Genomic DNA, 13,571 nt, shown 5'->3' on the forward strand with positions numbered 1-13,571 from the left:
ATATCTTCTTTTCCAGGAACACCTTCGAACTGAAGGAGAGTTAGATAGATTGCTTCAGCTTCTAGAGGAGTTGAATGATTCAAGCAGTTGGTTTGATGGCTGCAGTAGAATAGCTTTGTATTGCATTCAATACAACATTGCAGAGTATGTAATACTAGATTTTATACTATGAATTTTTTCTTGTACTTAATGCTTTTTTTTTCTTTAAACAGTGCTGCTGTTAAATTACTTAAGCAGCTCCAGAAGAAAGATGAATCAAGTACATATATTGTTATTGATCAGGTCTGGTCTCAACTTCTCTTTTAATTTGATATAAGAATAAGTGTAACAATATATGTATATTTCTATCATCATAGTATTTGGTCGTATTATACAAGGTTTTAAATCCTGTGGGGCGGAGGTGTCTCGGTATCTCTATGGAACGAGTGACGTCCGTTGTCTTATCCCATCCCGACAACTATCCCGATTATGCATCCCGATATATATCCTCCATCTCTCTCCCTTTCTTTTTTTTTCTCTCTTTCCAATTTTTCTTTCCTTCTACTCTTTTGTTTTCTCTACCTTCCTTTCTTTTTGTTCCTATTCTTTCTTTTTTTATCCTTTTGTTTCTTTCTTTTTTTCCCTTTTTTCTTCTCTCTTTCGCTTCTTCCTTCGTTCCTTCATTTCTGTCTTCTCCCTTGCTTTCTTTGTTGTTTTCATTTTTCTTCTTCTTCTTTCTGTTCACTTTTTATTTTTTATCTTCCTTTCTTTTTTCTTTCATCTTCTCTCCCCTCACAGATGGGTTTCGGAGTTCCGACCTTGTCCCGTTCCTATTTTCTCATGGGAAGAGGATGAGGTGGCCAGGATGCCCCCCATCCTGTCGGGATGTAAAACCTGGCATTATATGTTGCACCCGTTACAAAACTAGAAAGTAAATTCTAAACTTTGGTTCTATGAAGTGCATGCTAGTTTCAGGTTAACCTATTATGGTATGCCGAACTATGTCCTAAGGTTTCACATATATTTTATCTTAGAGATGAATACACTTCTCTATCCAGATCTCTCCATCTTTCTGTCTACTCTTTCCATGTCTAGGTGAATCCTAGATGGCTGTTTCATGTAGAGCATAGAAGACAAATCCTCAAACAAATACAACTATTTGTAGCATGGTATTTCGTTCCAGTCCGAACCGGCCTGTACATCCCGTACAATAGCGTATTGGCAGGAAACCGGTCCGGTTCAAGCCTGATTTTCGAAAAATGGCCTAAACTAGATCGAACCGATCGGTTCGGTACGATATCGGCCCGAACTGTCCGATATCGGGCAGTTCGATTCGGTTCGGGGTCGGTTCGGTTCGTTTTTTTTCTTTTTTTTTGTGCTGTTGGGTGGAATTTTTTTTGATTTTTTTTATATCCGGAATGATATGGTACAGTATCATATCGGTCGGCAATCGGCACGGATTCTGGTACCGAGTCTGCAAACTTTGATTTGTAAGTATTTCACTAGTAAATTTTCAGATCACCTTCAGGAGACATAAGATGAAGCATAAAAGCTGATAGTTGCATGGTAGCAACAAGGATATTTCATATTGGTTTGCTGGTAACATGGTAGTCGCAAGGATACTTGGGGTTGGTTAGTAATATGGTATTAGAGCTCAGACTTGCTGGACGCCGTGCATTTGAATCCCCTTTGTTTGATTATTTATTTAATTATGCCTTGTTAATTCTTTTTTGTCTTGAATCATAAATCTCTCCATGTGCGTGGTCTGAGCTGAACATGTGGGAGGTGGGTTTGAAGCATGATAACATTATTGAACATTTCTGTATCAACCTAAGCTTTTGGTTTCAATTGGTTAGTTAACATGCTATTATAGCTTAGGTTTGCTGGAGGCTACAGGTTTGAATCACTTCCATACCAGTTATCTATTTAATTATTCCTGATTATTTGTTATTCTAATTCTAGTGTCTTGACTTAGTCATCCCTCCACTTCTGGCTGCTTGTGATGAGGGATGTTATGATACATTGATCCTTTTCCTATAAGCTTAGTATTTTAGGGTCCAGTTATTGGTTGCTATCAGAGCGAAAATTGTAGGCTCCAATTCACATTCTGGTCCATTGATTTATGCCACATGTATCATCTCCAGTCTTTTCTTCTCTTGATTCATTCCTGGTTATTACTTGGGTCATCCTTGAGTCGTTTGTGACTCATTTGTGCCTGCATGGTCCAGGGCTGCATGTGTGTGAAGTTTAAGCATGATACACATTGTTGATCCTCCTATAAGCTTAAGCTTTTGAGGTCTCATGATTAGTCAACATGGTAACAACCAAAGGTTATGGATTCAAATCCCCATTTAGGCCCACTTTTCATCATACCATTTGTTTGTTATCTTGAGTCTCTTCTTCTCTTGAGCTATTCCTGATTGCTACTTGTGTTGTTCTTAAGTTGTTTTTGATTTGTTTGTGCCTTCATGGGCCACATGTGAGGGGTGGTGTTAAGGTCTGTAGGTTGACAATTTATCTAAGCCAGCGTTCGTCGAACCTTCTCGAATTGGATGGTTCAAGATGTTTTGAGCCGTACCGGCTGCAAATCGGGACGGTTTGGCTAGCCAAACTAGAACATCGGATGAGAAAGAGAGAAAGAGAGAGAGACGACGGGAGGGAAAGAGGGGAGGATGTCGTTGGAGGGCCGTGGAGGGCTCCACGGCTCGGTGTCGTTCGATGGGATATTTAATAGAAAAAGATAGAGAGAGAGGAGAGACGGGACTGAAGGAAGGTGCAGCCGGTGGAGAGGCCGCCAGAGAGCCACTTGTGGCTACTGGATGGTGAAAAATGTGTGGGCGGAGCCACGGCCATAGAACAGGGGCGATCGTCCTTGTTCATCACATTTTTTTAAAAAAATAACGATGAATGTTGAAGTCGGCAAACTCATTGCGGGCTTAACTATTTCAAGATTTTTTTTTTCAAAAAAGGAGAAACAGTAAAGCTGGCAATGGGTGTGCAAACCCATTGCTGATTTTATTATGGTCAGAGGCTTTTAAACAAAACTCGTGAAACAGGGGCGATCGTCCCTATTTCATGCTTGTGGTGCCGCAAGCCACAATTTCGCTGTCCGGCAGCTACGGTGGTCAGTCGGAGGCGCTCCGATGTCCTTTCCACTGGCTTCCCTCCTTTTCTTTCTCTCCCTTCTCTCTCTCTCTCTCTCTCTCTCGGTCGAGATTTGGAGGAACTGGAGGCTTTGGCGGCCCTCTGAGCGCGCCTGTAGCCTGCTTGTTGCCACCAGCGACATCTCCTCCGGCCACCCTCTCCCTCCCCCTCCCCCTCCCCCTCCCCCTCCCACCCTGTCTCCTCTCTCTCATTTCCTCGGTTCGCTTCTTCTCTTCTGTGTGGTCCGGTCTGGTACGGATCTGTACCAACTCGTACCATCGGCCAGCCGATATGGGTCTCGATTTCGGTTTCGTGGATCTTAATCTAAGCAATCATCCATGAGATTATTATCTCAAGTTGCATAAAACATATCTTGACATCTAAGAGCCTTGCTTAACAACAATTATGTTTTGGAAGATTTTCATAGCTTCCAACAGAAATGGAAATATTATCTACAAAGATAGAGAACATGATATTAATGGTCATGATATGTTATTAGACCATCTGGGTTGTCCAAAGCCATTCAACATAAGAGCTAACAAATGGAGATTTAAGTCCTGGAAACCCTGAACTGATGTGGGCTTTTATGATGTGAAATTTGTGATTAAAATTTATTGTTACTTTGCTATTTGTTTTGTGACTCTTGAGATGTTCATGCAATGCAAGCAACCAAGTTGTAAATATGCTAGCATTATGAGTTGAATATCCTTGCATAGGAGATTGAAGGTTAAAACAAGTGGCCATGGCCTAGCATGTAGGACAAGCTCAGGAAACAGGACCGACTGGGGCTTTGGAATGAAGACAAAGGACAAATGTTGGTTAGGGTTAATGGGAAAAGAAGATAGAAAGCCAGGGACTGGACATAAAATTAAAAAGACAATTATTATGCAACAGTCCATCTAATGTGGAGCTATTCCTGCAAATTGAACTTCAACTGGAGTTGGAAGTGCGACACAGAAAATAGGCTTTATTGTTAAAGGGAAGTAATCTATGAGCTTTTTATGGGCCTGTAGAGTGTAGACCTTGTTTCACCACTGGTTGGATCTAATCTCTGATCTCTGGCTGGCCTGCTTTCTGGCCCTAATGATGACAGAGTGCTGCAAAGGGGAGGTTTGGACATTGGTGATAAACCAGAAACACTCGAACAGGGGAAACATAAGTTGGAGTTCTGATTTTCAAAATTCCATATTGACACTGGAAAGTAAGAGCAGAAATAGAGAAACAAGTAGAGGAGAAGGGAGCAGAACTAGCTGTAGAAGAATTGAGAACTAAAAGACTAAAGCAGAGGAAGGCAGAAAGATGAAACCTCATGGCCTCATACCACTAAGAAATCTAGCCCTCACACGTCCATTGTAGAATGACACCACAAGAGAATAAAGGGGAAAAAAACAAATGATGTCATTAACTTCTTCATCCAGTGTGTATAAACTAAAGATTTGTACATCCTCTATTGTAGACTGCCCGTTCCTAACTTGCTGCTCAAATTAAGACCTTCCTAAAATTCAGAAAAAGCAAAACCTTCAAAAAAGTGCAAGATTTGGATTACCCTCAACCCATAATGGATGACCTGTTTCATAGTCTTAGTGATCTGAAATGAATACCTTCCCAAACTATACATCAAACAGAACTCAGATATTAATCCTACTTGGTATAGAGATCAGAATGCTACCACAAATGGAGCCTAAGAACAAACCTACAAACTACAATAAAATTGAAAAAAAAATGCCTGTGCTATCAATCCTCTTCAAACTTAGGTAATAACACTCCTGCATCACCAAGTGATCAATAAGGCAAACTTTCTAAGACAATTAATTATAGAGCATGCTGAACAATGTTTAATGGTAAACCAATAGCAAGGATAAGCAAAGAAGTGCCTTATCAAGAACAACGTGCACTAAAATTTTTGTCAATGAACCTCAAGAAAGTGCTGATAGAAATGGATATCCATAAGCATTGTATGCATTTGAGGTGTTAAAACAAATCAAGCAAATAGTTAGTTTACATATTCTGGGTTAAAGTAATCTTGCAGCAGAAAACAAAATATCTAATGATGGTTATCATGGTTGTTGATTGAGAGAGAAAGCAAGCTTCACCGACCTGGTAGCGGAGGTTGTATGGGCTGGTGATTGGTTTAGTATGGTATGGGTTTGTAGTTTGTACTGTACTATTCGGGGCATACCAAAAATAGGGAGAGGTATACGGAGAGATGGAGAGAGAGAGAGAAGCATGGAGGGAGGAAGGGAGGGGCATGCTAGAATGTTGGTTGGGGGGGGGACACCCTAACTGAGAGGAAGGAGAAGGGAGGGAGGGAGAGAGAGGTGGAGACTTAGGAGTGGTGATAGTGGTCAGGGAGGGCGAGATGAGCATGAAACCCTCGCAAGCTAATGAGGGAACTGGCAAATCTTGGGAGGGCTTTTGAAGCTGAACAGAGGCAGACAGATGAGGGCTTTGATAAATCAAGGTTGAACCAACCTGAGCGGCTGAAAACTGTCCTGGGTTAGCTTTAGTCTGGTTTGGTATGGGCCAAACCACCTGGTTCAGGTCGGTCCTGCAGTCCATGAGATAGAGTAGTAATCAAAATGTTTAGACTTCAATTAACTATATTATTGTTTAGATCATCTTTGCTTTATCAATTCAAGTCTCTTCACAACCTTGACATTCCAGGGTAAAAATTTGGTATCTGCATGAATGGGTCATAATCTCACAAGGAACTGAGTTATGATTGCCCAAATGTTTCTTGGCGAGATTAGGAATATAAAATGATTTTCTACTTAGCCCATGTTTTAGTTCAAAAATTAGAGCTTGAATTTGCTATATAAATGGCTCAGATCAATCTATTTGTATCAGGTTCAAAGTTGTATTTCTCATCCTTGAGAACTGACAGAATTCAATGAAATATCTCTATCATGCTCTTTTTCCATTTAATCATGGTATATCTCCATGTTACTTGGTAGTATATGTTTGAAGGCTTCAGGGTTCACCCTTGCATTCGATTTGGATTCAAACACAAAATCACTTTCTTATATGTATTCACAAAATTAAATCTAATCCTTTTTGACATCTGATCATCATGATCAACTCTTGCTAAGGTGACTTGAAAGCTAAAAGTTGTTGCTCCTTCACCTGAAGCTGCAGCAGATTTGGGTGCAGATATGGAGAACCAGTTCTCAAAAAAAAAAAAGAAAAAAAAAAGCATAGAGAAATATATTGTAAGATGATGGAGGGATGTGTTTTGGGAGAGATTCCAAAGTGAATGCGGCACCCCAGCTAGAAGTTTCCTGCTACTATAAGAGTTGGATTGGCAAATGCAGAATATGATCAAAAGCTTCAACAAGATTGTGATCAATAAGCCATTAGTTATTTTGGCTGTTCTATCTTTAAATTGGAGAAGTGAGTGTTTACTATGAAGTTTGATAAATTTTAGTCATTTTGAAGATGGTGGAAGCATAATTTCAATAAATTAGATCAATTAGTGAAAGATCCATCTGTTAATGGTCTGAATTGTAAGATCAGTGGTCCATCAGTTGAACTTTTAACCAAACATTTCATATATGGAGGATTTCATCATGGAAGAAGTAATCAAATCATTGAGGAGTTCAAAGTTTTCAAGAGCAACACCCCCTGCAAGATCAGGTTGTTAACACAGTTGATGGCTGTGACTGAATACAGGTTTCATGACCCATTTGCTTCAACGGAATGGTGTTCAGTCTCCTCCATTGGAGGATTGCTGTCCTTTCTAGTCAATTATTCCAAGTGCATTGGGGTTGTCCTTTGATGATTTGATTGCAACTCACAAGATTTTGCAATATTAGTTTTTGCAATCAAAAAGAGGCAATTCCCTGAAGTAGCTGGAAGCTAAGTTCATTAAGACAGTCTTGGGGTGAGATTCTTGGAAGGAAAGCAAACTTATGTGATCATATTTAGAGTAGTTATTAGGTTCAAGTTAATTTATTTTTCTTATTTTATTTCAACCACAAACTTTTAGGTGCTGTGACTTGGGAATCGAACCTATATGTTAGCTGTCTTTCTAGAACTTGGCATGTGCAATCCACTTGAAAGTATAAACAAGAGAGATCAGGTATATTGTTAAGTAATTTGTGGAGATGAAGAAGATGGAGGGATAGAAAACACAGATATGGAAGAACAAAGGGGCAACTGGGTTCAGATATAATTTTAGAATACATACAGTCTCCTGTGCCTGGATGAGATATGTTTTCTAGTTGTCTTAGAGGCTCACCAGACAAGTCTTTCTAAACCAAGGTGTGATGTCTTCCATGTTCCATAATGGGTTTAGGTATTTGATTGTCTTTTTCTGCTGTTTCTAATTATAAGTTTAGCTTATCTTTGGAAGTAAATTAGTAACATTAATAGCTTGGTATAATTCTAAATTTCTTAGGTTGAGTTTGGTGCATTGCCAGGCAATTTTAATCTGGATTATCCGGTAATCTGGATTATCCGCAATCTGGATAGATTGTCAGTAACGTTGATTACTGTGTTTGGTACACGTAGGTAATGTTGCAGTAAAATTATTGAGAATCTTGATTGACATGTTTGGTATGACAATCAGATTACTGGTAATGTAATATCAAATTTTCAAAATATCCTTAAATCAAATTTATTAAAAATTACACCCCATGCATAAAATTTTTAATTTTTCAAAATAAAAGAACAAAAATATATTATATATTATAATATATAATATATATTATATTATAATATATAATATATATTATATTATATTATATATAATATATATTATATTATATTAATATTTTTTTATTGTTTTTCTTCTCTTTCCCCCACATGCCACAACCCTCCCCAACCCTCGGCTGCTCCACCCCGGGCCCCCCGGCAGTTGCGTCTCTAGCACCGCCCCCGGCCCCTCGACCGTTCGTGCCACCCTTGCACCGTCCTCTAGCCCCCCGGCGAACCTGCACCCTCTACACCCTCTACAGTCGCCTCCATCACCGCCTTCACCCACCAGTGCCGCCGCCCTCACCTGCGCCGTCGGTCCCCCGCATCCCACCCCCCATAGCCCCCTGCGCTGCCCCCTGGCCACCCGCACCGCCCGTCGGCCGCTCACGCTGCCCCCGTAGCCCCTCGGTGAGGGCTACATCGCCGTGCTCCTTTTATTTTTGAACGGCCGGCCACTCCCGCTGCCCCGCAGCCGCTCGGTGAGGGCTACGACGGCGGCCCACTGATCAACTGGTTTCTGGCTGTCGCCGGCTGGATTTGTAGAGGGCGCCAGTTTTGGCCCCCCTTTTTCCACTGCCCATTGTAATGAAGAAGACCATGGGATTTTTTGAGAGTATTTTTGTCCAAAAAAAATATTGCAAGATTACCAAATATGTGGTAATCTGGATAGCTATTTCTCCCCAAGGTAATTCAGATTACCTCCTAAGAGGTTAGGAGGTAATCTGGATTGTCAAGGCAATCCTGATTGCCACTTAAAAAACATACCAAACGCAGTAATGTGGTGGGCCCATGTTAAATTGCCGGCAATCTGGATAGATTGCCAGTTGCCAGCTACCAAACGCAACCTTAAGGTTTTGAGTCATTATTGGCTTAGATCTATAAGGTCAAGGCCATTCATGAGAAATCAAAAAGTGACAATTATGATTTTTGGTTTTATCTTCACTATTATTATTAAAGATCTGTGGATCTCCACGTATTTTTTCCAGCAGAACAGAACAATACTCATCCTTCCCCCTGGCTCATTTATGGTGCAGCCTTTTATTTAATCACATTGATTTTTAATGCACTTAAAACTCAGACCTGTTTTAAGATTTAATCATTAATGCCCATATTTCCATTCCCACAACAGGTTGGTGATAGTACCAATTCTGATAGATGCTCCTCAGTTTTCTAAGGGATGAGAAGATGCTAAAAGACAAACAACACATCTTATTGCAACCAGTTTTGCAGTTATTTGGATTCTTTCTGTCGTCTGTATTGGTCATGCAATATACTTGATGTTATAGTGTTCTAGTCAACCGTCAATATGATGCCTCCACAAATGACTGCTTATAAGTTGATTTTTTTAGCATAATCAATATTGGAATCAGAACATGAAAATCTATGATATCAGGTTTTCATTTGGTGTTCTAGAGAGAATCGTGCTTGTATGTCTACTTTATTTATTCTTGCTTCAATGATGGAACAGATATTTAGCCAAATATGGGAGACAGAATCCACAAATTTAAATATTGGTTTGGAATTACTCCGAGCTGTTAAAGAAGAGCTTGATCTTCATCCTTCTCGAACAAGTCTTGATTTTCTTCTTAGTACCTGCGCAAAAGTAAAAGATTCACAACATGCATGGTTCATTTGGTCCGAGTATAGCAATGCTGGCCTGCCTTACAACGTTTTGACCTTCTTGAGGTATGTAATTAGCTTGTTAAGGCCAGTAATGCTTATCATTTTGTCTTTTAGAAATTTGCAATGCATTCTGAAATACTCAGGTTTATTTAGAACCTCTTGATCAAGAGGTGAATATCATATAAATGTTTAAAATATATAATAAAGTTGGACTTTCTTTCTATTATGAAAACCCATAATCAGTTCTATTTTGCATTTGAAATCCTATTGTATGACAGATAACACTGTTTAAGGAATATTTGTTGGATTTGACCTGTTTGTGATTTTTCAACTTGATTGGTTGGCTTTCTGATGGTGAATTACTTTGCTTGAAATTGACTACTTGAGAAGTTAGATGTTGATGCTCAGAATTACGTTGCTTTCTTTTGTGTTTTTTTCACGTTTCTTTGTATTGGGACAACAGAATACTGTTGTATAGAGAGCAGCTATGTTTGCTCTGGGTAATGGAGGAATACTTAAAGGGTCCTATGTCATGGTTTCATATTGCAAAGCATAATGGTGTATCAGCAGTTACATGTAGTCTTTTGGCTCCCTCTGTTTTATGCAACCCCCTATACTTTCTGATCTGTATTCAGACACACAGGTTGGTATCTTATGGCCTATGGCAATAAAGTTCGAGATGGAAACTGACTAAATATTCTAGAGAACCATAACTTACTCCTAAGGACCAACAAAAAGATTCCCACTTCACGAATGAGCACTCTGTAACTGCATTCTGATTGAGTTATCTACACCTTGATATGAAGTTCCATGGACTGAAAACCAATCAGCTTATACTTTTAAGTTGTTCAACATTTTAGAAGCTTCCCTATATTTTCAATTAAAACATTTAAAAATCAAAATTAGTTCTGTTTGTTCTCTTGTTTCTGTAAATGTGTGTACCTTTTCATGGGAGTCGAGATGGCCATGGGTTTTTCGTTGTTAATGAAAAGGAAACTCATGATTGAATACTAAAGCAATCGTGTATTATAGTTTTAGGTATTTGAAAAGAAGGGTGTATTAGGATATTGTATTTTAAGCATTAGACATATGAGGGAGTGGTTCTAATGATACTGTACTTCAACTAGAATGGTTTATTTTCTTTCCTTAATCTCATAGGTTAATTATTTCTGATATTTAGGAAGCATCAAATTGGTAAGGCTAAGGGTTGTTGATATTGTGTGGCAAAGGAGATTTCAAATTTTGAAGTACCGAATCTTTAAATCTTCTCTGATTTTAATCCTGAATTTGTAAAGAAATAAATCATTGTTTGCTAATTTGGATTTCATATTTGGTAAGTAAAATTTTTTAACGAGTTGTTGCATCACTTCATTACTGGATGCTATAATTGACAATCTAGTTTTGGGAAAACTTTGTCAAAATCCATACTAAATGATTAAGCCGATGATGTATGCCTTGTTTTTCAAGATAATTTCCTTAAATGGATGACTTGGATCTTTTGGAGCATGCAGATTCCAAGTAATGGGGATAAATCTCAAGAAATAAATTTGCCCAACTTAGCACTGAAAACCTTGAATAAATGGTAGAATAGTTCTAGAATTTAGACATTTTTCCAGTGATAATTTTGTTTTTATTGCAAAGCCCAAGTATGAGGTATCTAATCGCCTGTAGCAAATGAATAATTCAGAAATACCAAATTTAAAGGCTATACGTGCCTCAATGCATTCATGAAGGCTACCACTGTCAATGGATTTTTGTTAAGTTTCCTAATGATTCAAGAACTTGGTCAGATTATCCTTATAAGGGTGAACTATGTGATAAATCTTCATAGATTCATGGAAACATAAATGACTTAAAACTAGGAGGCCACATATACATGGTTGTTAAACAAAAAAAGAAAGAAAGAAAGAAAGAAAGAAAAAGATGGCTGCGTGACAACATTATTTGAATTACATATTACCCTGATTTGATGTATTAATGTTGTAAAGTGGTTGTTGTGAACTGTTTGAGCTATTTTTTGTAATTTTAACAGCTACACATCCCCTAAGGTAAACTGCTGTTACACCTACATATCATATTAGGCATTTTGCTAGTAATGGCCAGAACATGGTACCATGCTAATATAGAACTGTAAAACTGGCTGGTGCAACTTAAAGCCAATCCAAGCATACTGGCTGAATTAAATATGTGAGCAAATGAATAAGAAACTGAATAACTATTGTATGAAAAGAAGTATCAAGATAAAACTTAGTATGGGTTCCCCTTTTTAACTATATCTGCAAGAGTTACATATAGAGTATACGAATATTGTCATTTGCCTGAGGGTCATTATGGTCTTACAAAGAGACCAGGCTATATCAGTCAAAGAAAATGAAATAAACCTCAGGTTCTCTTTTAACAACATCTGATGCTAGAGTTATGCATGTGGATATTGTGTGTCGTGTCCAGTGAGGTGGTAGGAACACAAACTAGGCAATACGCTAGTATAGGCTGGTGAAGTCCCAGAGACTTCTCACAACTGGTTGTCAACTTGTTTAAACCATGGATCAGTTCGAATGTGATTATTCACATTGGCTAACTCTGGTAGGAGAATTAGCCGTGCCATACTCCTCCGTCAGGTGTTTGATTGCATGTCTATTGCCATTGGTGGTTTGGATTTTTTGATGCAATATAACCTCTTTTGAATGCCAAGACATGTTTCAGAAGATAGCAGTTCTACACCACATTCAAAAATAATTTGAAAAGCAAGAAAAATTGTTTCACAACGTATATTTTTTCCAGTTATCAAACTTGTATTTGAAGTTGGGAGATGTTCTCTCCGTCAATCTTAAAACTTGAGTTTGTGCATTTAAAAATTCTATTATATATTACTACTTTGAAGGTCCATGTATACGTGAATCCCCTCAAATAACAAAATATAATATCTCCAGTTCTCATAGTTTTGATCATGTAATATGTACTATTGGATTATCTCATAATAGATGCTATTGGTCTCTCTCAAACACAAGTTATGATCTTTTAACACATGTACAGGATGTATCAAGCCCTTCTGGCATCAGGAGAGTGCAAAGCTGCAAAAAAGATGCTGAAAGAAATAGAGGAAGAGGATCCTCATGTTCGTTCTATTATCAAGTCTTGTAAAATGAAATATAGGAGGACTATTTCGGAGAACGAGGATAGGAATTAAGTATCCTATCAGATGTTGTTTTTCATATAGAACATGGCGGGCTATGAAGGCTCAGGTTAGAAGACATATTTATTCTGATCGAAAAGAGGAAAGTCTTTCCTTCTATGAATCTCTTATACCTCATAACTTAAACCATTCTAATAGTCTGAACCATGGCTTACAGCTCTGGAATGACCTAGTCTGCCAAAATGGACGAATGCCTAAAAGTTTGTTAAGATGCTCTTTACTGTCTCAAAGAAAAGAATTTGCTTAAGCCAAGATGCAACTGACAAGTCCATTGCTAATCTGTCTCAAAGAATCAAGTTATAAGACAGATTTGCAAGACAAGCCAAAAATAAGGAACTTGACCCATGAAGATGCTCTTTACAGTACCTTGCTCATTTTGTACCAAGCAATGAGGACCAGCTTCACCCCATAAGTTAATCCTTTGCTACTGCTCATTCTGTGTTGTTTCTTGATGATAAGATTTATTTTCTTGTTGCAGCATGACAATGTCTGTATTTAAGGCACAAGCATCTGCCAATGACATGCTACTGGGTTTTCTTTGGAAGAAATTCGTGAATTTGTCTGCATGTTTGCATGTAAGGAATCTTTGTTGCTTTATGAAGTACATCTCTTGGAGAGTTTTTTTCTCTCTCTCAGTTAACTCACTGCACTGTTTTTTTCCTATGCCAATTGTAAACGTGGCTTCATTTTTTTTTTCCCAATAAACAAAACATATCTTTTGCAAAAGAGGAGGCTATTTTCATATTCTTCTTATTGGAAACATAGATATGTTTGGATCACTGTAAATGACATATAGATATTAGCTGATGCAAAAGTCCTAACAAGTGTCTCTGTCCCGCATTGGCTGACATGTATCCCTCAAGAAATCAGTAAGACCATATCATGTCAGTTGCTGATCCGCAGCTCTTGTTTGGGCACAAGAGGTTATGTGTTGTCA

At 38.4% G+C, this 13,571-nt stretch overlaps 1 protein-coding gene across 7 annotated transcripts in view; it reads left to right on the forward strand.

Annotated features, from left to right (window-relative positions):
- LOC105033322 (pentatricopeptide repeat-containing protein At4g04790, mitochondrial) overlaps positions 1-13,278 on the forward strand; it is a 99,747-nt gene extending 86,469 nt beyond the window's left edge. For 3 of the 7 annotated variants that reach the window (XM_010908066.4, XM_073257985.1, XM_010908068.4), the window contains 4 exons: positions 17-144; positions 213-282; positions 9,287-9,504; positions 12,475-13,278. In XM_010908066.4, coding sequence (XP_010906368.1) covers positions 17-144; positions 213-282; positions 9,287-9,504; positions 12,475-12,628 — 570 coding nt within the window. In that variant the 3' untranslated portion in view covers positions 12,629-13,278. The remainder of the gene's footprint in view (positions 1-16; positions 145-212; positions 283-9,286; positions 9,505-12,474) is intronic. The other 4 variants (XR_003798893.2, XM_073257984.1, XR_012141558.1 and 1 more) reach the window with 4 other exon arrangements.
- Positions 13,279-13,571: the final 293 nt, after the last annotated feature.

Source organism: Elaeis guineensis, chromosome 5 (genome assembly GCF_000442705.2).
Source record: "Elaeis guineensis isolate ETL-2024a chromosome 5, EG11, whole genome shotgun sequence".
NCBI lineage: Eukaryota > Viridiplantae > Streptophyta > Magnoliopsida > Arecales > Arecaceae > Elaeis > Elaeis guineensis.